Consider the following 23,289-nt stretch of genomic DNA (forward strand, 5'->3'; position numbering starts at 1 on the left):
GTAAACCTTTACCAAGGAAATAGTGCATCTAACTTTATGGGAGAAGGCAGGGAAAAACTAGACATTGGGCTTACTCCCGTCTTTAACTTTATCCCTTGACTTCTTAAGGCATTTGAATTCGGGGTGGGAGGGATGCCCACAAAATGAACAGGTGTGCCTGAATTTGCACGTCACTGGGGGGCGGGAACATATCTTTCTGTTGAACGCCCAACATGAGCCTTTTTTGTCACTTGTATACTGAGTTACTAGGTAACTTGTTATTCACACATTCTAACCAAACATTTACTTCGGTCTGGTCCCAACCAATTGCTGGGTCCTCCACCTGAAATCCCTGTCGTACTCCAGCCAAGCGTTCCCTCCATACATATGGTGGGCTTTTAGTATTTTGTTTACATAGCAGATCATAGCAATACCTGTTTCGGGTTTCTTCTCTAGCATGACCGACATAAACACATTAAAACCAAACAACCAATTTGTAATGCTTTCTTCAATCTTTGGCTTTTTATCCCTAGATGATGAAGCTTTTGCATCTTTATCTTTTGTTTCTACATCTCTTCTCTTAGCCCTGATCAGGCTGAACATATCAACAAATTCACCTTTCCATATTTTTTCTCTAATGTCAGGAGCCTCATGTGCAGCTAACTTCCCCGGTCTAGATAGCAATGTGTCCATTCCCGTCCCCTGAGCAGATGTAAGTGTTTTCGCAGCAATGGTGCCCTGTTCGGTAACCTTACCCTTCTCTTTTTCCACCGGAGCAGCCTGAGACAGAGAGCCCGGTGCCGGGGAGATACATGGGCTTGCGGTCGTCATCTGTAAAGAAGGAACATTCCGCGCCAACGCCAGTGCCTCTACCTGGCGCTTAAGCTCTTGAACCGAATTCTGCAATGAATCGTTAGCCCTAGCAGTCGTAGGGGAGGGGGCGGTTGTTGTATTAATATTGGTTAACATCTGCGAGACCGCCAACAAAACTTGGGTAGTTGGGTCCTGTGATGCTCCTGGGGGGGCTAGAGCGACCTGCCCCTGCTCTGAGGCAGTGCCAACACCTGAGGCTTGGGGGATGATTGGACGGTTAACCCCTTCGGGGGTGCTGCCAGTGCTGCCAGGACTGCTAGAGATCGCCGTATGTCGGCAGGCATAGATTAAGCCCCTAACGCAGGTTCTGGCGTAGCCGACACCACCCCTGAGCGAGGCGCAGGAATGTTCTCGGAGGGTAAAGCAGTAGCAGGAACAGCGGCCCCAACTGTGACTGGACCCACTATGGGGTGGGGGTTGTAACTGTACCCACCGAATGAGAGGCATGGGTTGCTGGACTTCCGTGACCTGCTTCTCATTCCTCCGCTTGACTGGAGGAAATCTGCGCACTGGGCCACGTGTTTGTTTGCCGAGGACGGGAAGGGCCCTCCCCACTGTCCTCTCCCTCTGAAAGGGCATCCCCCCCCCATCTGAGTCACCATCACCTAATTTTGCTAAGACCAGTTTCAAAAGTTGCGCCAACTCTGGATTGCTTCCCTTCCTCTTGCCCACCCTAACCCTATTAGAAGTCATAATGCAGGAGGCTGGTGATAAACCGCAAACACAAGTAATTTCACACTCACACTCCACTAATAACAAAGGCCTCGTGCCATTTTTAACCAGTCACAAGATGGAACTAACACACTGTTAAACAAGGAAATTCACCTGAAAATAAATGTGTGTTAAAACAACAACATAGCAGATGTGAATAGTGTAAGCCCGTCACAAGATGTGCAAGAGAAAAAATGGGTTAATGAAAATAAATACACTGTTCAAATAAGGTACGAATGCTTTTTAAGGGCATTGGCTGGATTCGAACCACAGTACAGGGGTAGGCTGCTGCACCAAAGGCACTAGACCTTGCCACTGCGCTACCATTCCTTGATATTGTGCTTCTCCGTTCTATGCAGATCTGCACACTTTAAAAATGTGTGACCCTTCGTTGCTCATTTAATAAAGAAAAACATCAAGAGTTGGGGGAAAAGATTTGCGGCCCTTCGCTGCTCTTTTAATAAAGAAAAACATCAACAGTTGGTGGAACCCCTCAGGAACCAATATCTGGACAACAAGCGCTTCAGGGCATGTGCGTCCCAGCCAGCAAGCAACTAACAAAGGTTTGGCCTCACAGGTGAGAGCGCGCACAGAAATTAAGCTCACTCCCAAAAACAGAGTCCAGCCTCCGTGCACCCACTCACCTCGGCACGTAATTCAATCCCGGGGATTCCAGTTACGGGCAGCAATACCAAACCAGCACGTCCGGGTCTCCTAATCCTCGTGGCTCGCTGTCAGCTCCACACCCCAGGCACGGCCTCCAAAAACGCATTCCTCCTCAGAGAGAAGTGCTGTGTGCCCAAGAGCGTCCTGGCCCTGCCTGGCTGTGCCTAGGTGTGCAGGCGTGAGAGAAGGCACCAGGCAGCGCCTAGGGTGTCCGGCTGCGTTGCAGTGGTGCAGACTGGAGCTGTGCGTAGTCTGGCTGCGGTGGATGGGCACCAAGAAAGGGGTATCCGGTGCCGTGAGTGGTACAGGCTGCAGCTCTGGGAAGTCCGGCTACCGTGGTAACAAATGCCTGTCTGTTCAGGCGGCCCAAACCGGAATGGCCACAACGTCGGGCCAACGTTCCCCCCCCCCCGGGGTGCTACTTCCACCTACACACCTCGCGAGGCGTGCAGGCGGAAGCAGCTGGCCAGCCCGCACACAACTAGTGCGGAGGGTCCGGCCCCTGGCATCCCCGACCCCTAAGGGGCCATGCTCCCCCCATGTTGGGGGGGGGCGCTTTTCCAAAATACATCTTCTAAGAATTCCAATATGCCACTTTCTACGGGAGAGAGTGATGAAAGAAGTCCAAATTACCTTTAGGATAAAAGACACCAGAGCCACAAAATTCCACCGCAAGCAGCTTCACAAGACACCAGAATGACCCTCGGCTGTCCTCCTTGCTTATGTAAACACTCCTTGCCACACAAATCTCCTCCCTGAAAAAAGATGAAGTAAATTCAGGGTCCATGAAATACAGCGTCACTCTTCTCTCAAAGTTCTTCTGCTCGTTGCCAATGTTCCAATGAAGGTCACACAACCGTGAGAAAAAACAGAGTGTATTCAAGGATTGCACAAAGTACGAAGAGCGACGCCACTCACGCCGAGGCTCTTGTCCTAACTGCCCCTATAATCCTACACTCTACATTCCACTCCAACATTCCACAAGGCACTTACTACAATATGCTCTGGAGTTCACCAGGGACTGGCATAGGAGCAATGTTTAGAAATTGGCATTACACAAGCTGATGATGGTATGCGCCAAGAGTCCACCCAGTAGTGGTAAACAATCAATGCCCAGTAGGAGGGAAGTCGAAGGATGGAAGAGGCCTCAGATTAAGTACAAAATAATAATATGCCCAAGACGATAGCTTTGTAGTTTGAGAAAAAAAGCATTTTGTGATGTATTTATTAGACTTCACAATTGTTAGGAACACAATAACAGTAGGCAATGTGATTGAAATATATTCAGTTCAATGGTATATGCATGAAAGATATCCAGTGATATATTCAAACATTAGCATATCTGAACTGTAGCTGAAAACATTTAGTAGACTTGTGGATGGCTTCTCAACTATTCTTTCTTGTAGCGCATTTCAACGCACCTTAGGCAAATTAAGAACCCAGATGAATTATTAAACACTCTGCTACCCTACCAAGGATGAAGGTAAGCTCTTATGCAGACTTGAAAACCATGGCAGAGGTGCTCCTGTCGAGATCCCCGATTCTCTTCTGAGAGGTGACTGGCAACCAGGCCATAACTTTGACCTCTAGTGCAGGCCCATCTTCACTCTGCCTATAGACAATAAAATGGAACACCCAGCAAAGGGCTAGAAAAGCAGCATAAGTGCTCCCCCGGCCCCCAGCACCAAGAACTCTCCAAAATGTCACACTTGGGGCGGAGACAAAGATTTCACTATGGAAATTGATACGGGATGCAAAAAGTGTCCACATTTATCCATGTCAAGTAGGAGCCTACCTGTGCTTAAACTGCAACACAAAATAGAAAATAACAATTTAGAAATCTAAAGAAAACCACACCTCCTACGACTAGCACATAATATTGGGGCTGGTAAAAAAGCAGCTTCACAGAGAGGGATGCTGAGAGCAGGACGTGACTGTAGTGTCAAGAAGCATAAAGAGGCCCACTAACCTTGCCCCAGATTTAAGGCTAACAGAGGGCTTCCAAGCCCCGAAGTGACTCTTCAGTCATTGTTTAGCTGCCCCTACCACTGCAGGGCCCACTCCTACCTTAAGCGAACCCAAGGTAGAGGTGTACTTTATTAAATAATTAGAATTATGCAAATAAAATTATGCCCAAGGAATCCACAAAGGGCCATGTGTGTGTTAGGAATGACCATTATGCAACCAACCATTTAAACAATGGGAGCACTCTGTTGGCATTTTAATACATTATAGTATATGCAGTTCACATAAATATTTGACCTAATAGATTTTAAGTTTTCACCACCAAGTATGAGTGTCATCAGTGCAGGTCATCTTTTGATAAGCGTTTCATGCAAGGAGCCATTTATCTAAAGTTGGCTGTGCAAGGGTGTTCAAGTTTTTCAGGTAATGTATCTCCCCAAGCTCAGTAGCATTCTAACAACTAGTCAACAGTAGCAGTTCCATTGAAAGTAACCTGAAACTATGGCTAAAGTTGGGAGCACACTTCTGGTCTGTTAGCACCAGTCGTCCCAGAGCATTATGGTATAGGTATTTCACAAATGGGCAGAATGCCCCACCCATAGAGGTGCACGGTGGTTAGGATCCGGGACCACCGTGGCCCTCCTCAATCCAGCCACATGTCAGCATCTGACAATTTCCTATCACCCCACCTTGCCAATGGGAAGTGCGAAAGTCGTGCTGTTTACGCGTCCCTATCGCCCGCCCAGCCGCAATTGCCAGTGGCATATAGGTTACCTTGCCCCTGATCTCTGCCTTTCTGAAGCACAGCATCATGGAGGCACACTGAGAGCACACACAGAACCCAGGACCCAGCGGGGGAATCTTCAATATGTCGGCACCTTCACCTGTTTTCTAGCAGCCTGAAGAGTGGGTTTCAACGTGATTGGCTTCATCTTTTCCATGCATTGTTGTGCGAGCTGCCGCACTTTCTCACACCTCATTTTTGCACTCCCACTCTCATCGCTTTCACGCTATCCAGAGCCCGAGGAGCAGGTTTCAGCTTTAACAGTACCAGCTCTTACCTGCACCTGGTACAAATGCTACCCGATTATTTTCTAAGTTGCCGCTACCTGGTCGAGCAGGTGGTTTCTCTCACCTTTTTTTCCCTCCTTGGATAAAGCGCCCCCCAACATGGGGGAGCGCAGCCCGTTAGGGGACGGGCCGCCGAGGCCCGACACTCCCCTACGCACTGGTGGTGCAAGGGGCTGGCCAGTGACTTCCACCCTCGCGCCTCACGAGGCGTGAGGGCGGAAGTTAATCAGAGGAATCATAGCGGCCGCGTTGGCAGCTAGCCGGTTTCAGCCGCCGCATGCCGGTGGGGGGCTATTTAAGAGCCCCCCCAAAAAGGCTTGTCCTTCTTCTTTCGGACGCGGCAGCACTATTTTTGGCAGCGTTTTCGGTAGCCTTCTACAGGGCATTCCTCATCAGTGAATTGGTGGGCTCTACCAGGGGCGATCATGCAGGAGGGTTGCCGTGGGGTGACGTGGTTGTCAGTGCAGAGTTATTATCAATAGTCCTGCGCAAGTCAAAAACGGACCAGCTTAAAAGAGGAGTGTGCATTACACTTAGTGCTGCTATTGGATCCCCCCTCTGCCCTGTGAAACTGATGAGAGCTTACCTCTCTGCCCGTCCACCATCAGGCTCTTCTGCTTTGTTCATCCACGCTAATGGGGAATGTCTTTCCCGCTGCCAATTCCTAGACGTCTTCAAGGTAGCGTTGAGGGCAATGAGGGTTGATCAACAAGGGTACTCCTCCCATTCCTTTCGAATCGGGGCAGCTGCCCTGGCGGCTACCGCGGGCCTGTCGGTATCCAAGGTGAAGGGTATCGGTCGGTGGTCATCGGATTGCTACAGGCAGCACATTAGGCCTGACCTGGGTTAGGCACAAAACTGGTTTCTGAAGTGTGATCTCCTCATGCTCTTTTCTTTTAATTTCAGTGCAATGTCACATCATGTAGTATAGGTCTTGGGGCATTGGTTTGTTTGACGGGCGGCGTACAGGGTGCAACAGCTCCGTGAGCCGAATCCGGAATGGTTCAAGGCGTGGCTTTTCGTTCGTGCGGGGTTGGCGGAGTGGGAATCGCCCAACTGCAACAGTTGGTCACATTAGCAAAAGGATTTGAGGGGCTCCAGGTCCCGGATCTCATCATTATTCACCTAGGAGGCAATGACTTGGTGCGAATGGGTCGCAAGGCACTGAGAGAAACGATATTCATGGAGATCACGAAATTGGCAAAACAATACCCAAACGCGGCAATTGCCTGGTCCCACATGGTGCCTAGACGCAAGTGGGGCACAGGAATCAAATCAAGAACAATCAACGTCTCAGTACGCCGACTTAACGCGGAAATGGCTAAACTATGCCCTGGTCCAGGGCGGATATGGAACATTCCTCACAAACTTTTGAAGGGCCCTCACATGTTTCACAAGGACATGGTGCATCTGTCGGGTGCTGGTACCGATCAGTTCATTCATGACATGTGGTTTTTTGCTCGCAATCTTTTCACGAGTGGGGAGGGCGAAAGACTTTTGGGGCCCTGGTCGCCCTTCTGGTGGAAATTGAGGTATTAAAGTGACCAGAAACAACAGGGGGGTCCCCAAGGTTGGGGCCCTGGGAGGACACCAGGGATAGGATCCTGAAGTTCTGAGCCAACCTGCGGATGTAGACACCAGATTAAGGGGTAAGGGAGCACAGATCGCTTGGGGGACATGGGGCTTCAGCTCTTGGCCGCCCGTTACACCCCGAGACTGATTGGTGTTTGGAGGAGGGGCGGAACCCTGAGCATGAGGACAAGGAACGGTGTAGTCAAGGTAACTGCCCCTCCTAAGGATACAGGTGAGGTATGGGTCACTTGTGTGGTCCAATGGTGGTTCAGGAAGGGATCCTGTCAGAAAAAGATTTATGGTCACTAATTTGATATCTCATGACTTGTAAATATTTGACTAATGTTTTTATAAAAATGATTTATGACTTTATGCTAGGAGAATACTAAAGTTGTGTTAATAAAAACTTCTTCCAACAAGTAAGATTGTTGGTCTGCGTATAGCTGGTGGGGGGAGTGTGGGCTGTCTGGCGGTCTCCGGATCCTAGGGTAAAGCACCCCCCAAAATGGGGGAGCACGGCCCGTTAGGGGATGGGGCCACCGAGGCCCGACGCTCCCCTACGCACTGGTAATGCGAGGGGCTGGACAGTGACTTCCGCCCTCATGCCACGTGAGGGCGGAAGTTAATCAGAGGAATCATAGCGGCTGCGTTGGCCGCTAGCCGGTTTCAGCCGCCGCGTGCTGGTGGGGGGCTATTTAAGAGCCCCTCCCACGAAGGCTCGTCCTTTTTCTTTCGGACGCAGCGGCTGGAGCTTGCGGGGGCCCGCAGTTGTCCCACCCATCCTCTCCTTAATTTAGGTTGCGAAGAAAGGTTTACGTGGAAATGGAGGTATTAAAGTGACCAGAAACAACAGGGGGGTCCCCAAGGTTGGGGCCCCGGGAGGACACCAGGGATAGGATCCTGAAGTTCTGAGCCAGCCTGCGGATGTACACACCAGATTAAGGGGTAAGGGAGCACAGATCGCTGGGGGGGGGCCATGGGGCTCCAGCTCTTGGCCGCCCTGTTACACCCAGAGACTGATTGGTGTTTGGAGGGGGAGCGGAACCCTGAGAGTGAGGACAAGGAATGGTGTAGTCAGGGTAACCGCCCCTCCTAAGGATACAGGTGAGGTATGGGTCACTTTTGTGGTCCAATTGTGGTTCAGGACAGGAAGGGATCCTGTCAGAAAAAGATTTATGGTCACTAATTTGATATCTCATGACTTGTAAATATTTGTGTAATGTTTTTATAAAAATGATTTATGACTTTATGCTAGGAGAATACTAAAGTTGTGTTAATAAAAACTTCTTCCAACAAGTAAGATTGTCGGTCTGCGTATAGCTGGTGGGGGGAGTGTGGGCTGTCTGGCGGTCTCCGGATCCTGGGTCCTTGTTACTCGGCCCGGGAGCTCTGGATTTTTGTGCACGTTAACCCTGCGCCTTGGCCTCCACTGAGGTACATTTAAGGCACTATTATGACTTATTTCCCTCAATCTATTAACGCTATTTGGGCAGTGACCTATTGCATCAACGTAGTGCTCAGCTCACCCTACTCACCACCTTGTCCTGACCTCTTTCTTGACCTGGTGGGGAGGAATTGCAGTACCCACATCTGGGATTGGACGTCCAGCCTAGCAGGGCACGGAACTGGGATCAGCTAGACACGATGTAAGCGGAGGGGAAAAGGGTGTCTTTTTTTCATTAATGTATATAGTCTAGCCGTGCACCTCACGGATTGCTGTTGTTCCTTTTAATACCTTGTTGGTTGGGGGGGCACCCCTCTTCATTTTTTTATCCCTCGCCACCTGAGATTTTCTGGCAGCACTTACCTGCTTTTTGTACCTGCTGGGGCAGCGGTATACTTACTTGTGGCTTGACTGTCCTCACCTCCACTGTATTTGATCCCAGTAATCGATTAGCCATTGGCCTAATGGTTGCTAAGGGAGGCTTGGTTGGAAAGAGAGAGGGGAGGGATTTTTAGTTAACCCAGCGGCTGAAGTTGGTCCCAGCTAAGTTAGGCGATGATGGGAAGCAGAAGTTTCTGGGTCGGAGTCTGAGTGGGGGAAGAACATTGCATTGGCTGATCGCCAGTAGTAGTCCCATGTTCCTCCCCGGGCTGCTTTTCCACAGCTGAAGTGCAGGGCCAAAAAACAGGCGTGGGTCCCCTCTAACACGTTGGGGGGTACCCCTCCCAACAGCAGTTATACCTGATATCCCCGTAGCACCCACCCCTTTGGTCCAACATGCTGCACAAGCATACCAGCTTATTGTTGATGGCATAGTGGAGGACCATCATGGTTCCTAAATTCAGCAGCCTATTCCTATTGCATCCCTGCAGACAATAACCGCCACTCACCCTCAATTACCAAACGCAACTGAGGCCCAAGGGGTTTAAGTGTCCTTGACAGATATTAGGCAGGCGCTCCAGAGCTCTACAGCACATTCTGCAATATTAGCCCAGCCTCAGTCCACCTCTCTGCACTGATCTTGTCGCACCCTCAGCGGCAGCTAGCAGATTCACAGGATGCCACTGCATAAGCGTTGATCTTGGTGGCCCAATTGCTATCCAAGCTAGCCAGCCCTGTGGATAAGGTAGCTCCACCCCCTCTGCAAACTTTCCCAATAGCCCCATCCAAAGATAATATTATAGCTATTGCGGAGCTTAAGAAACAGATAGAGGCAATCAGTAAGACACGGTCCAGGGATAATGAGGGCTCCCAACAAAAGAGGACAGGTGAACCTCAAGCAGCTGTGGCAAAGGGCCCTGCAAGTACAGAATCAGGTAAGAAAGCTGATCAGGCCACGGAGAAAGTGGATTCTGTTTCTAACTTGGCTATTGGGTGTCGAGACACTTTGCTATCCAGACCTGATAAGTTAGCTTCACATGTACCTGCTGATGTGAAGGAAAAAAAACTTGATAGGTGATTTTGTAGATATATTTTCCTCGATTATAGCCAAAGGAAGGGATTGTGAGCACACAGATAAAGATAGTAAAGAAGCTTCATCTAAAGACAAGAAACCCAAAATGGAAGAGACAATCACAAATTAGTTATTTGGTTTTGACATCTATATGTCAGTTATGATAGAGAAGAAACCAGAGGTTACGACCTCAATGAAATTTTATTCTAATAAAATATTGAAGCCACACCATGTGTATTGGGGCACGGTGTGGTTGGATTATGACCAAGATTTTAGGTGGGCCAAAGTGAAGGATCGGATATAGGGTGGAACCAGACAGAGGTCAACCTATGGTTAGAGAGCGTTAACAACAAGACCCCGCATAAAACTCTTTTTAACCAGCAACACACTGGGAATAAGAAGGGCTCGTGGTACGCCTTCAATAAAAAGGTATGCACGCACCCAGAAGGATCCTGGAAATACAAACATATTTGCTCCTTCTGTGGCCACCCCTCTCACCCAGAATTCAAATACAACAAGAAGTCAAAGAGAAGGGAAAAGATGGAGTTAAGCCCTCGAGCTAGTTATGAGCTGCCCACACTGGTCCAGACTACCAAGCTGATTCCATGGCTGAACTTGTACCCGGGCAAAGAAACAGTAAAGTTTCTGTATTTGGGTTTTTGTACTGGCTTTAGGATTCCTGCACGCAGAGTGGTACCCATCCCACATTGTAACAATTTGCTGTCTGCCCGCATGCATCAAGCTACGGGATATAAGAAAATAAACAAAGAGAGCATCTTGGGCAGGATAGACAGCCCCTTTTCCTCTCCTCCTTTTGAAGACTTTGGGGACAGGGTCAGATTGGTAAGGTGAGCAGTCGGGCATTGGCCGATGGGCCGATGCCCAAAGGTGACCTGTGGGACATTTTTTAGGGCCTCTGTCAACCATCCAACGGCATGCCATTTGCTTTATTCCTCCCCTGCCAGGCGATCATCATTCTTCAGGATATGATGGGAAGAAAGGGGTAAGGCTGAGATGGGCTCGCTAGGGGCCAGGTGTTGCTCTTGCCCTCAGGCCATTCTCACCTCGGCTCCCTGCGGTAAGGCCATGCCCAGAAGCAATCTCTTTTCTCTGGCCCCATCCCCACTGGGCCACATACATAAAGGGCATGGCTGTATGCAGGGCCTCCCTGAAGGAGAGGGGGCGGGCAGGTGGTTTTGTGACCATTGGGTCATTTCACCTCAGCCCCACAGAATAGCAGCATTGTGTTTTTCTTAACCCCTCCCCTGCCAAGCAATCGCCCTGAGATTATGGTGGGCTGGAAGGAGGTTACTCAGAGATAGGTGATTTTGTGGCCTTTGGCCTCCACCTCTCTGTTACTGGAGCAATAGCAGCTGTGTGCTTCACTGGAACCCCGCCCCTGTCACATTTCTCTAAAAATGAGTCTAGTGAGACTAAGCATTCAGTATTTCATGAAAGGGCGCTGTCCAGGAATGTGGGCCACTTTTTTGAGACTGTCCGGGCCTAATTATGATTCCAATCCGACCCTGTTTGGGATATATTTACAAGAAAGTAGTGCATCATTGATGATGCGCCACTTTCCTTGCACCCCCCTGATGGCACATAACAACACCATGGTTGCGCTGTATTTAGAATATGGCGCAGCATGGTCGTCGTTAGCGCAATAGCGTTAACATTTTTGATGCTATTGTGACACATTGTCAAAACATGTTGACGCTAGTGCAGCAAAGCAAAGGGAGGCCCAGTGAACATAATGGGTGCGTCATTTTAACTCCTGCTCTGAGCAGGTGTTAAAAATGACACAAAAAATGGTGCAGTGAAATGTTTTAAATTTCACTGCGCCATTTTTTCGGTGCCTCCGGCCCCGGAATGCCACCTCCCCTTACATACATTATGCCTAGCACAGACATAATTTAACGCAAGGGGGTATTGTGCCACTTTGTGAAATTGGCACATTGGAAATGCCTACCTAACGCCACATTAGTGTAAAAAAAGTGCGCTAATGTGGCCAAAGGGCTTGTAAATATGCCTCTTTGTTTGTTCTCCTTTGGGTGTGATACCGAAGAAGGAACCAGTGCAATTTAGGTTGATTCATAACCTTTCACCCCCACAGGTTATTCGGTGAATGAAGCTATTGGCCTACAGTTATGCTTAATTAGGTATGCATCAGTAGATCCAGCATTAGCTGTGCTGCACGAGATCGGCCAGGGGGCCCTATTGGCCAAAGCAGATATAGAGCCTGCATTTTGGCTGCCCCCAGACCATCCTGAAGACTACAAACTCTTGTTACCCCAATTTACGGGCTCTTACTATTCTGACAAGTGCATGCCAGTGGGATGTGCTTCGTCATGTACATACTTTGGGCAGTTCACCTCACTGTTACAATGGATATCCACATCATGCACGAGCCACAAAGAAGTGATTCACTAGCAGGACGATTTTCTAGTCTTGGGCCCACCGGAATCTGTGGTGTGCTCTCAAGCATGATCTGACTGCCCTTTTTAGGGAACTTGTGGGTGCCCATAGCACCAGACAAGACAGTAGGTCCTTCCATGTGTTCTACCTTGTGGGGTATTGAAGTTGATACTGTGGCCAGTGAGTGCCACCTCCTTCTTGAAAAGGTTCAAGCCTTCAAGCAGTCGATTGACGCTGTGCTGGCATTGAAGAAAGTGTCTTTCCATCAGCTGCACGTCATAGTTGGCCTTCCCATAGCATGCCCTTTTTTGCTATCAATTGCAAGGGCAATGACCCGCCTCAGAGAAAAACACCAACATACCTGGCTGTCAAGTGAGGTAAAGGAAGACTTGGGGATATGGTTCACTTTCTTCAACATTTCAATGGCTCCATCATATGGCCTACACTCCTGATTTCTAATCGTGCTCTAGGCCGCTTCACAGATGGAGCAGGCAGTGTAGGGTTTGGAGCTATCTATATTAGGCACAGAATGGTGTAGGGGCAACTGGCCTGCGGCCTGGCATGACAGCGGAATCACTAGGAAAGTTTCCTTTTTAGTGTTGTTCCCCATCTTAGTGGCAGTGACCATGTGCGCCAAGGTTCTCAAGGATAAGAGCGTGGTCTTCTGGTCTGACAACATGGCAGTAGTGGAAGCTATTAACAGGCAGGGACCTTCTTGCAAGTGTGTCTTAAGAATTTTAAAACATTCAGTTTTATTAGGTTTCAAATCTCACATTTTGTATCGAGCTAAGCATATGCCTGGTATTCATAATAACTCTGCTGATACCTTATCTTGCTCCAAGCTGCAGGAATTTCAGGATTTCCATCTGCAGGCGGCCGAGAAGGTGACAGAGTTCCTGTCATAATTGTGGAGTATTGAAGTCCCGCCTTACCGGATTTAGTGGTTGCCTCACTTACAAAGCACATGCGAATTTCCTCTGAAAAGTGTTTTGCACATTATAGGTCTTTCTTGCGTTCACGTAATCTCCCTAACATGTTCACTGCAGAGGCCTCTGTCTTTTTCTGAGTACCCTCAGAGAGCAGGGAAGTTTGGTATCTTGTGCGAAGGCCCATCTTTCAGCCATTAGGTTCTTTGATAAACTGAAGGGCGCAAAGGATATGAGTGGTTCCCTTCTCGTTAAGAAAGTGTAATTGGGTTGAGTAAAAGATGGCAGGCATCCACTCAGCGCACATGTCCTGGGACTCCTCTAGTCTAGCTTGCAGAAGGTTTGCACTTCTCCATATGAGACCATGCTGTTTGCTTCAGAATTTACTATGGCCTTCTACAGTGCCTTCAGGGTGAAAGAACTGGTGGGGTCTTCTAGAACGGACTTTGCTGGGAACCTACAGGGGGAGGATGTTCGGTTAAGCGAGTAGTTGCTGATGATCTGGTTGAGAAAGTCCAAGAACGATCAGGAGAGAAAGGGGACAGTGATTGAACTCAGAGCAGCTAAGGACTCCCTTCTTTGTTCAGTGGCTTGCTTAGAGCCTTACCTGGCCATTCGACCTGACGTTGTTACTTCTGCGTTATTCATCCACGGAAACAGAGACTGCCTATTACATTATCAGTTTGTCATGGTCTTGAATACAGCCTTTATGGCAGCCGGTGTTAATACGAGTGGTTACTCATCACACTATTTTAGAATAGGCACAGCCACTGTGGTGGCAGGAGCAGGCCTGTCTCCAGAGGAGGTTAAAAAAAATAGGATGCTGGTGTTCAAAGTCTTACAAGTGCTACATTTGCCCTGACCTGCAATGAATGTGCAATGGAACATGGTTCTTTCTCTCTTTGTGAGCTCATGCTTGTTCTTAGTTGCCATCTAAGGTCATGTGGGTTGTTGGCCATTCCTTCATCCGACAAGTGGTGCACAGGTTACAACTGCTCCATAAGCCCAAGCCTGCAGCGCTGAGTGATGTTTCCTTCCAGTGGTGCAGGATGGGAGGCCTCCGGATTTCTCAAACTGCAACAAGTGAGTGAGGGAACCAAGAGTCGCAAGGGACTCCAGCTCCTGGACCTCATTGTTATCCACCTTGGAGGCAATGACTTGGTAAAACTGGGCCACAATGGCCTTAGGGAAGCAATTCTGAAGGAATGTGTACAACTGGCAAAGGTTTTCCAGGAAGAGGGCATTGCTTGGTCCCACATTGTTCCACGTTAAACTGGGGTAAGGATATCAGGTCCGGAGCAAGCAACGTATCCATTAGGCGACTGAAGTCAGAGATGTCCATGCTGTGCCTTGGTCACCTTTGGATTATTGCGCATAAACTGATGAGAGGCCAGGATATGTTTCCTAAGGATGGTGTCCACCTCTCAGACTTTGGGACAGATTTGTTCATCAAGGACATTTGGGCATTTTCCCAAGGGATGTTTTGTGGCGGGGAGGACGAAGGACCTTATTGCCCTGGTCACCCTTTTCGTGGGATCTCTAATCCTCAATTCACCCCTAGTCAGCATAGGTGTCCTCCAACGCAGACTCCCCAGAATAGCACAAAGGGTAAGGTCCAGCAGTCCTGAGCTAAACGTAGGTTGAACACAGTAGCTTAGGGGGCTAGGGTGCACAGATCACCTGAGGTGGGCACACTTGATCGCAGCCCATCTGGCAGTTTGATATTTGGAGGGCAGTGCCCTAGGATAAGGACAAGGGTGCAGAGAGGCGGGGACCGCCCCTCCCTGATGAAGGTGGTTACACTTGTGTGGTCCAATGGCTTTTGGGATTGCGGAAAGCCTCTGGTGTTGTTGGTGTTAATTTTTTATGATTTAGTCATTCATTTAATGCACTGCTTATTGCTGATGTTTCCTTCTCACGAGTGCCTAATTCTTCACGATGTGTCACTATTATCTAACCTAAGTATGTTTTACTTGCTTGCAATAAAAACTGTCCCACCAATCTCTCAATCTCTGTGAGTTCTGTTGGTGCCTCATTTGGGTTATTGTGGGGCATGGGCCAGACTGGGGGTATCCGGGCCCTAACCTGTTGTGCTAAGAGTTCTTATGTTTTTGCCATCAAGTGTATAAAAGTGCAATTAGAGACTGTGTATGCTCTGATGGGTCCTTCAGGTGCGCTATTATTATTACAAATGTGCCCAGATTTAGCTGAGTTTTGTGGGTGTCTTCCCAAGATCAAATAGTAGACAGATCATTTGTTTTTATTTTTTATGGATTGAAAAGAAAAGCATGTAGTGAGGTTGCTGGCAAATAAAAACATGGCTTGATGATGTCCTTGAAAATTTGTGGGCTCATAGATTGATGGATCTTTTCTGAGAACGTAGGGAATGTTATTGAACCTAGCAGCCAGAGTGGGTGTTGCTTTGTATTTGTAGATCATATAGTACAAACAAGTGCATCATTCCGAAAATCTGATCTGATCATTTGGTGTTTGGGAAAGCTTATAGCTCGTCCCACCAGAGAACTGTACAAGAGTACTATCTCTCGCTTCAATGTATGTACCTAATTTAGGCTAACAAAGCAGGGTGCAGAATGACCCTGTGTGACAAGCGTAGATGTCAAGGTTTGATTGGGGCAGCTTCCTGGGAGCTTCGAGAATTCATGGCGCACAACCTGTCAAAAGACTTCAGGAAGGTGCACCCCATTGTGCCGTAGTTAGGAGTGGGCCCCAGCAACGGGGAAGGGTTCCAGACAATGGGGGTCAGTGTTTGGGTGGGCTGAGTAAAGGTAGGCCTACGAAAAGAGGAGTCCACCAGAACCAGAAACCAGACATGCATGCAAGGAGGGCCGGAGGTGAATGTGGCCAGGCTTCAGAAGCAGTTACATTCACAGGCCAAAGATCGCTTGGCCTCTTTGGTTTCAAGGGGCGCAACTGACTCCTGCCCATGACGCCTATACAGTCTTTTCTTTCTCACCCACCCCACCCTTAATTTGCCAAAGATAAGTGTGCTGTTATCTTTGTGCTTTAACTTACAGTGTCGTATTTCGTGTTCTGGTTATGCAGTTAGGCTCATGGTTGGTATGCATAGCAGTAGATATATTGGCATCCCACATCAAATTCCACCTTTAAAATGCTATCGGATTTATCCCGCACGTGGGTTTTGGAGCTCTCTCAGTGCCAGGGCGCGGGGGAGGGGAGGGGGGGAGCTCTTATGTGAAGGTTTTCGACGTTTTGCCTCGGCGCTTCATCTAGTGCCTATGGGGACGCCGGAGTTAGACTTTTACAAGCGAACCAAGGTACATCTCCCAGAAAGTTCTCAGGACATTTCGAAACAGATGTAAAGATTGCATAATTTTACGACGGCGTTTATTTTGAACGAAACGCTGGCCTGTGTGGTGTGAGAAACATTCGTTGAGGGATCAACCATCGACTCAAAAGACTGTTTTAATTTAGGAATAAAAAATATGATATAACATTAGGTATGGCATGCTTAAATTGTATTTTTCTGCCTCGTAGTTAATGATTGTGGTAGAGATGTCGCTGAGATAAATACGAGCAAGATACATTCCTGAACCACAAAGTTAATGCTAATGCGTGGTCCATGCTCTAAGGCCCTTGTCTGGACGGGTTCCCGCCGATAATGAGGATACAAAGAAGATGAAGTGCTGGGCCAATGTGAACGTACCCCTGAAATGCAGTGAGCTGCGTGAGTGTGACGACACTTCAGAGCCGGGAAATGAACAAACTCAAGCTAAGAGGGCCCGGCCATCCGAATAAGGGTCACTTCCGAGCTATGCGAGCTGACCTTTCACCAAAGAATGGCTTATGGATTATAGTGTCGCACAGGGCTGGATAGCTCTCAGGCCTGTACATTTACTGAATGTAAGCTTTTTGAATCAGCCATGTTTGAAAGGCATGCAGGCGTTTGTGACAACAAACTCAACTTTTGTGATTATATGAATGCACCGCGGGTTAGTGGATGGACACTTTACAATAAATAATATACAACGAAACGCCAACAGAAAGGAGCTGTGGCCCAAATGGAGTGGAGAACCAGGTTCGAGTACCGACATCGGCTCAAGGTCCTGTGAATCTATGAAAATCATGTAATCCCCCCTTTGTGTAATGTAATCTGGTGCTCTGGTAAAGCACTCTAATGTCCTTTGGCCTAGTTCGCTATATAAAACCGAAAACATTTTTTTAGCATGACATACATTAAATTTGAACAAGCAAATTTTGTTTCAGTATATAAGCGTTGACTTATGTGCGACAGCTGGGGTGGGCAGCACATAACATTTGTTTATCCAGTTCTGAGCACATGGATGGTCAGGACTTCTTGTCTGCAATGCGCACTCGTGGGTCCCGCAAATGATTTGTTGATTTAGCTAATACACACCCAAGGGTGGGCAGCCTCTTTCCCAGACGGCGAATCAACAACTTCTGCAAGCTGCCCCGCCAAGTAATGACCCCCTGGGCCGAGGCTTGAAAGTTTCTCCTAACATACACACACGCCTAGATTACGAGCTGGCAGTTCAATGAGCTCAAATATCCCTATTTATAATCGAGGACTCCAGTAAATGTGCCAAAGCTGCTGCCCTGCGGACTCCTTGCAGCTGCAATGACGCTGCTTCCGGTATAAAGAGACAGGGCCCGAGGGCACCACAGCACACTTAGCCCGAGGCCTTGAAGAGAGAGAGGATGCTTCTGCAGCTGTTTCAGCTTTTGGTGGTGGCCTGGCTTGCAGACAGTAAACTGGGGAGAGAGCTGCAGGACAAAAGGAGACGACAAGCTCGACTGCTGTCCTACCAGGACCAGGTCCGACTCGGGAGGGAGGGCCAAGGCATAGAAATGTTGGGGGTTGAGCCCGAAGCCTTCAAAGATATGCTGCAGCAGGGTGGGCCTGATCTGGCTGTTGAGCCAGAGCTGGTCGAGCCCCTACACCCACCAGGGGAGAGGAGAAAAACCAGGCTGAGCCTACCCCCAATCGAGCTTCATTTGGAAAGCAACCTGGGCAACTGGGGGCTGCCAGACACTGAAAACATCCCATTAGATGCTCTGAGCAACGCTTTCCCGCCGCCTCCCCCTGAGAGGAGAAACAAGGAGCCCACGAACATGAAGAACGCCAAGAAGTTCTGGAACCACTTCCTGCTCAGGCGGAACTCGGCCTCGGGGGAGCTGGCTCTGCCCGTGAAGACTGAGGAGATGCAGCAGGAAAACTGCCGCACGCTGCCCTTCTCCCAGGTAAGCGCCATCTTCGTGGTGATGGCTGTATACACCACCTTTTACCACTCCTCTCCCCGGTGTCCAAGCGCACTGAAGCAGACTTCTAGTTGCCCGTAGCAATCTTTAAATCAGCGGCAGACCGTACCGCAGCACAAAAATATAACATAATATAAAAAGATAACAGGATGTAACACATAGAAAAAGCTTGCCACTCTATAGTATAAAAGAGCATACTATAGCATGCAATTCCATACCACATCATACTACAACCTAACACACATGACGTGCCATTATGGCGTTAACAAAGTGGTCCGGCCAATTGGGTGGCTCTAACAAAGTGGCCCGATTCCTACAAGATATTCACATTCCTATAACGTTGCTCTCCTAGTTTTATGAGTAATCTCACCTTTTGTTTAAAACAGCAGGGTCACAGATTTTAACGGCTTCGAGCTCTTCAGATTCACACTTTTGTCATACAATGCACTACACCCCGTCTGCTGCTGAAAACAACTAAAGTGTCACTTTAAAACACATGGCTAGTGAGAGGCATGCTTTCAGTTACCCGGCCCAGGTAGTAGTGTCCGAACTGGAGACAACTGTCTCTTCAATATCTTGCATCACATCCGTGCCATGTGCAAACCTCCCTTTGTTAACCAGCACTGCGAAGTAGCCGCAGGGCTGTGTGGGCGGCACTTCACCAAAACAAGAAATACACCAATACGGTTATAGCGTGTTTCTCACAAATATGCGCAACAAGCCGTGGTTACTTACTGCCAGTTTCTGACAGACGCGAGGCTATATTTCCTACATTTTAGCACAAGCAAACGGATTTTACACTTACGTAATTGCATACCATTAACGCAACCTAAACCTCAGAATTGTGTAAAGTGTTTCCTTTTCTGCGGGCCTGAGGGGGTCGTGGCGCAGCAACTGGTTGCCAATGTTTGTAGGACTGACTATGTACTGACATCTGTCTAGGCAGTTAACTATATGACTATTTGACTATTTTAGGTCTCATGATGTTTGTGTGAAGGGGAAATAGGTGGTATATTTGGCCTATCACTGGAAACAGCTATGGTCGGACTGGGACAAAAAATATGCCCCGGCAGCACAATAAAAGTGTCCCCACGAGAGAACCAGATAGCTAAAAAAAACAGTGGCCCATCCTTGCAAGTCAGTCCAGTTTTGAACGTGTGAGGACACGTTATTTGGGTATTTTGCAAAGTATGGGAGATTGCTTGCATTTGCGTTTGCTGCAGGTAATGCCTGCGATTATGTCAGGTAAATCAACAGTAAAAAAACGCCCACCTGGCCACAAAACAGGCCCGCAAACTTCTAAAATAAACGACCGCGCACTGACCTGTCAGACCAGTCCGCCGGGCACTGCCTGGTTGTCCTATAGGCCAGTCCAGAAATGGAAATAGCTCTGTCTGACAGTGGCAGGGTGTGGGACACCCACAGACACAGTGCCCAGAACCACAAGCCCCTACTTCTAAAGCATCGCTACCTAAATGGGAGGATGAGGTATCATGAGACAGAGTGCAGAATGAGCTTGGGTTGCTGCGTTCCTACCTCACTCCATCCGTGCATTTTTTTTTTATCCATATTTGTTTTCCACGGAAAGCCTTTTAGTCCTATTCTTTTCACATCCTGCACATGTTTTAAATGTAATGCAAATAATGCACAGAGTGCTCGTTTCTTGCCTAATCCACTTAACCAAAATTAGATGCTCAAAATGAGACTGAATTCAACCTCCCTTTTCGAACATCATGTAGAATGGAGTCTTACAAATTCACATGTACGACAATGCACAACTGTTGGCATTTTTGGTTGCCTTCAGATGTACATTCCTTCCTGGAGGGACACAGTTGGCGGTCAGGAGGTGATGTGTCCTGATTTGGGTTTCTAGTTTTTTTACGAAGGCCTTTTCTCCTCCACAGCCTCATGACTTGGTCCCATTTTTCACCATTAAAGCAGGAAGGAGCTCCAAGAGGTAGCTCTGCCCCGCAGCGGGGCAGTCACTCAGATGCTTTGAGGAGGAGATTCCCTGGAAGACGCTAGCTGGCAAATGCTATGGCAGCTTCTAGAGCTGCTCATGCCAGTGTCAGTGCGATGCAAAGGCAACTACCGACAGCATCGTTTACATTTAGACCCATTCGTGTCTGCATAGATGGGCGTAAATGCAATTAGCACCTGTTTACGTAACTGCGTCTGTAAACAGCTGAGGTCAAATTACACTCACCGCAGTGTCTGCTGCCAGGTACCACTGTGAGGTTGGTGCTTGCAGATGCAAACACAATGCAGTAGTAGTAATAAAAACATGATTGCATTTTCATACGCATTTTTCTTCCCAGTTTATAAGTAAAGTTCAAAAACACCAGAAATAATATATGCACCAGGATGTTTTTAAACTCATAATGATGATTGTAAGACAAAAACACACCTGTTTCTTAAAATTATTTTTTCCACATATGCGCACGCACAGCTGTCTCACATTTCTGGAAGTTAAACAAAGGAAGCGGGGAACCTCACCACACAATGCAGCTCTCACAACAACCCCTGACTGACAAGAGTTCTGATTGAAATGCAGTGATCTGGATAACTAATGTAGACATATGCTAAAAGCAGTACTTTCAGCTGCAGTGACTCTCAGGATCGTTCATAAGAGCCTGAGCTCTCTCGGATGAGATCTCCTTCTTGGAGATAAACCTTTTCCTTCTAAAATGCCTTTAAATCTCCCTTAGAGGCAACTACTCCAGAACCGGAGGCCTCTGTCCATGGGGAGGATTTCATGTGCAGTAAGGAGAGGCAACCCGGTCATTGATAGAGGTTCCTGCAGACATTCATTGATTTGTTTTAGAGGTTCATTGATGCGTGGATGCTTCTCACTAGAATCCTCGGGAACCTTTTATGTGTGACCCCTTCTGGCTGTTGACATGATAGATCTGGCATATCTCAAGTTACTTTTCTCTGTTATGAGGTGTGCAGTAGCCATTGCAGGCCCTGATACAATGCTGTTTGTGACACGTAGTGGGTGAATCCAAATAGTTTTGCATAAACTCCAAAAAATAAATAAGGAGGTGTGTGGACAGGCCACACATTCTTTCTTCAAATATTTTACGATTATGTCACTCGATATGAATAAACAAAAGCTCACAAAGACAACAAACATTTTGTTATTGTACTCATTGGAAATCTGCTGGGCCATTGGGCAGTGAGATTTCTTTGCTTACAAGTGTAGTCCACACCTCCAAGGCTCTTCACATGTGCAAACCAAAAACATGTAAAATGATGAGTAAAATGCTGAAACAGCAGTAAACTACAGTAACCAGGAATGTGTTTTTATTTTTATTTTCAGAGCATTGTCCACGAAAATTGTGAGAAGGTTGTGGTAGAGAACAATCTGTGCTTTGGGAAGTGCAGCTCTTTCCATGTTCCAGGCCCAGAAGACCATCTTTACACCTTCTGCTCCCACTGTTTGCCAACCAAGTTCACCATGCAGCGTTTGCAGATGAATTGCACTGGTTTCACCACCCTGGTGAAGGTGGTCATGATAGTAGAAGAGTGCCAGTGCGAGGTCCAGCGGGGAAAACACACAAAGCCAGCTGTCTATCAGGCCAACCTGGACATGGATCAGCCCGACAACAAGTAACTCACATGGGCCTTATGTACCAGGAGGCGGACTACTTTTAGCTTCTTGTCTTGAGAGCGACTCGGTACCACAGTGTTGTGGTGTGTCTTTGAACACTAAAGACTTGTAAAACGGCTACAACATTTTCAAAACGTGACCTTCACAAACGCTATCAGATGCAGTGTTGTGCAATGGTATCAATTGTATATATTGTTTCTTAAGGAAATAAATCAACACATGTAACTACACGTTTTTCAAATTATATTCTTGGTATTCCACTATTTGCCTACATGATTCTTTGTGTTGCGTATGAGAATCAGTACAGTTGTGTTATTTCCTATGGAATTATTTTATAATCTAATAAATTGCAAAAAAAAGTATTAACTTTCCTATTGAAAATTGAAATGGAATGCTATCCAAGGATGAATTCTGACCCCTCTCCTCCCCAGCAAATGCCCCCACTTTTCTTCCTCCCTAAAAGAACAGGAAAAAAAACAAGTAATGCCTCATTCTGAGTGTCACGCTTGAATTGGGCGCAAGAAAACCTAGAAAAAATCTTTTTGAGCTTTGCTTCAGGTCGTTTTTTGTTGCCTAAAGTTTCCCAATACAATGGGGAATAACTTGCAGTAACAATCTTTGATTGCGTTTTACACCCAAGTCTCATTATAGCACTGTTGTGCCTGCACAATTTCGAGCTGGTGCCTTCTGAAAGAAATTGTTAGCACAATAACAAAGGGGCAGGGTGGAGTTTTCTCTTAGCCTGTCACTGTAAAGCAGAGTGTAAACAATGTCTACACACGATCTTAAAATTACCACAGCATTTAGAAAGAGGCCAATGGTGTCTTGTACATTCTCTTCAGTCTATTTTTGGTGAGTGAAATGCTGCACCATATTGTGGCTAGCCGCCATCTTTGTGTTTCAACTCAGGTTCTCAATTTCTCCTAGAGTTGCTTGAATACTTAATGATTCATGACTAAAGCAGGTTCAGTTCCTCTCAATTAGATTTAGATAAACAGAGATTTTGTATATTAATCCTCAGACGTCCGGCATGAAAATATAACTCTGTGAGTTGACATATGTATACCATGGAAAACACACCTTTCCTTATTAGCTTATGTCATTGTTGTACCCAGAATGGTTCACTTTATGGTAATTATTAAAATGAAACTGGGTTGGTGAATATTTGCTTATACCAACCAGAATCAATTGGTTGTACACATGGCATTGAGGAAAAAATCTGGCAGCCCCATATGCACAAAAAGAGTCAGTTTCACCTGGTTAGATTTTTTAGATTTGAGACTAGTGTAGACAAGGCAAGAAGGCTGTCATGCCACAAATAGTGGGATGAATTCTGAACCCC

At 47.4% G+C, this 23,289-nt stretch overlaps 1 protein-coding gene across 1 annotated transcript; it reads left to right on the forward strand.

The window, feature by feature from the left end:
- The first annotated feature begins 17,648 nt into the window (after positions 1 to 17,648).
- On the forward strand, positions 17,649 to 22,425 carry CER1 (cerberus 1, DAN family BMP antagonist). The gene is made up of 2 exons (XM_069238832.1): positions 17,649 to 18,316; positions 21,657 to 22,425. The coding sequence occupies exons 1-2, from the start codon at positions 17,774 to 17,776 to the stop codon at positions 21,948 to 21,950; spliced, it is 837 nt and encodes a 278-aa protein (XP_069094933.1). The 5' UTR covers positions 17,649 to 17,773; the 3' UTR covers positions 21,951 to 22,425.
- Positions 22,426 to 23,289: the final 864 nt, after the last annotated feature.

The sequence above is a fragment of the Pleurodeles waltl genome, chromosome 1_2, assembly GCF_031143425.1.
Source record: "Pleurodeles waltl isolate 20211129_DDA chromosome 1_2, aPleWal1.hap1.20221129, whole genome shotgun sequence".
Classification (NCBI taxonomy): Eukaryota; Metazoa; Chordata; class Amphibia; order Caudata; family Salamandridae; genus Pleurodeles; species Pleurodeles waltl.

What these genes read in the sequence shown, in the direction of transcription:
- CER1 (XM_069238832.1), top strand. Translation starts at nt 17,774, where the DNA reads ATGCTTCTGCAGCTGTTTCAGCTTTTGGTGGTGGCCTGGCTTGCAGAC. An exon ending in GCACGCTGCCCTTCTCCCAG is followed by an intron (nt 18,317 to 21,656) that starts GTAAGCGCCATC and finishes TTTTATTTTCAG; the next exon opens with AGCATTGTCCACGAAAATTG.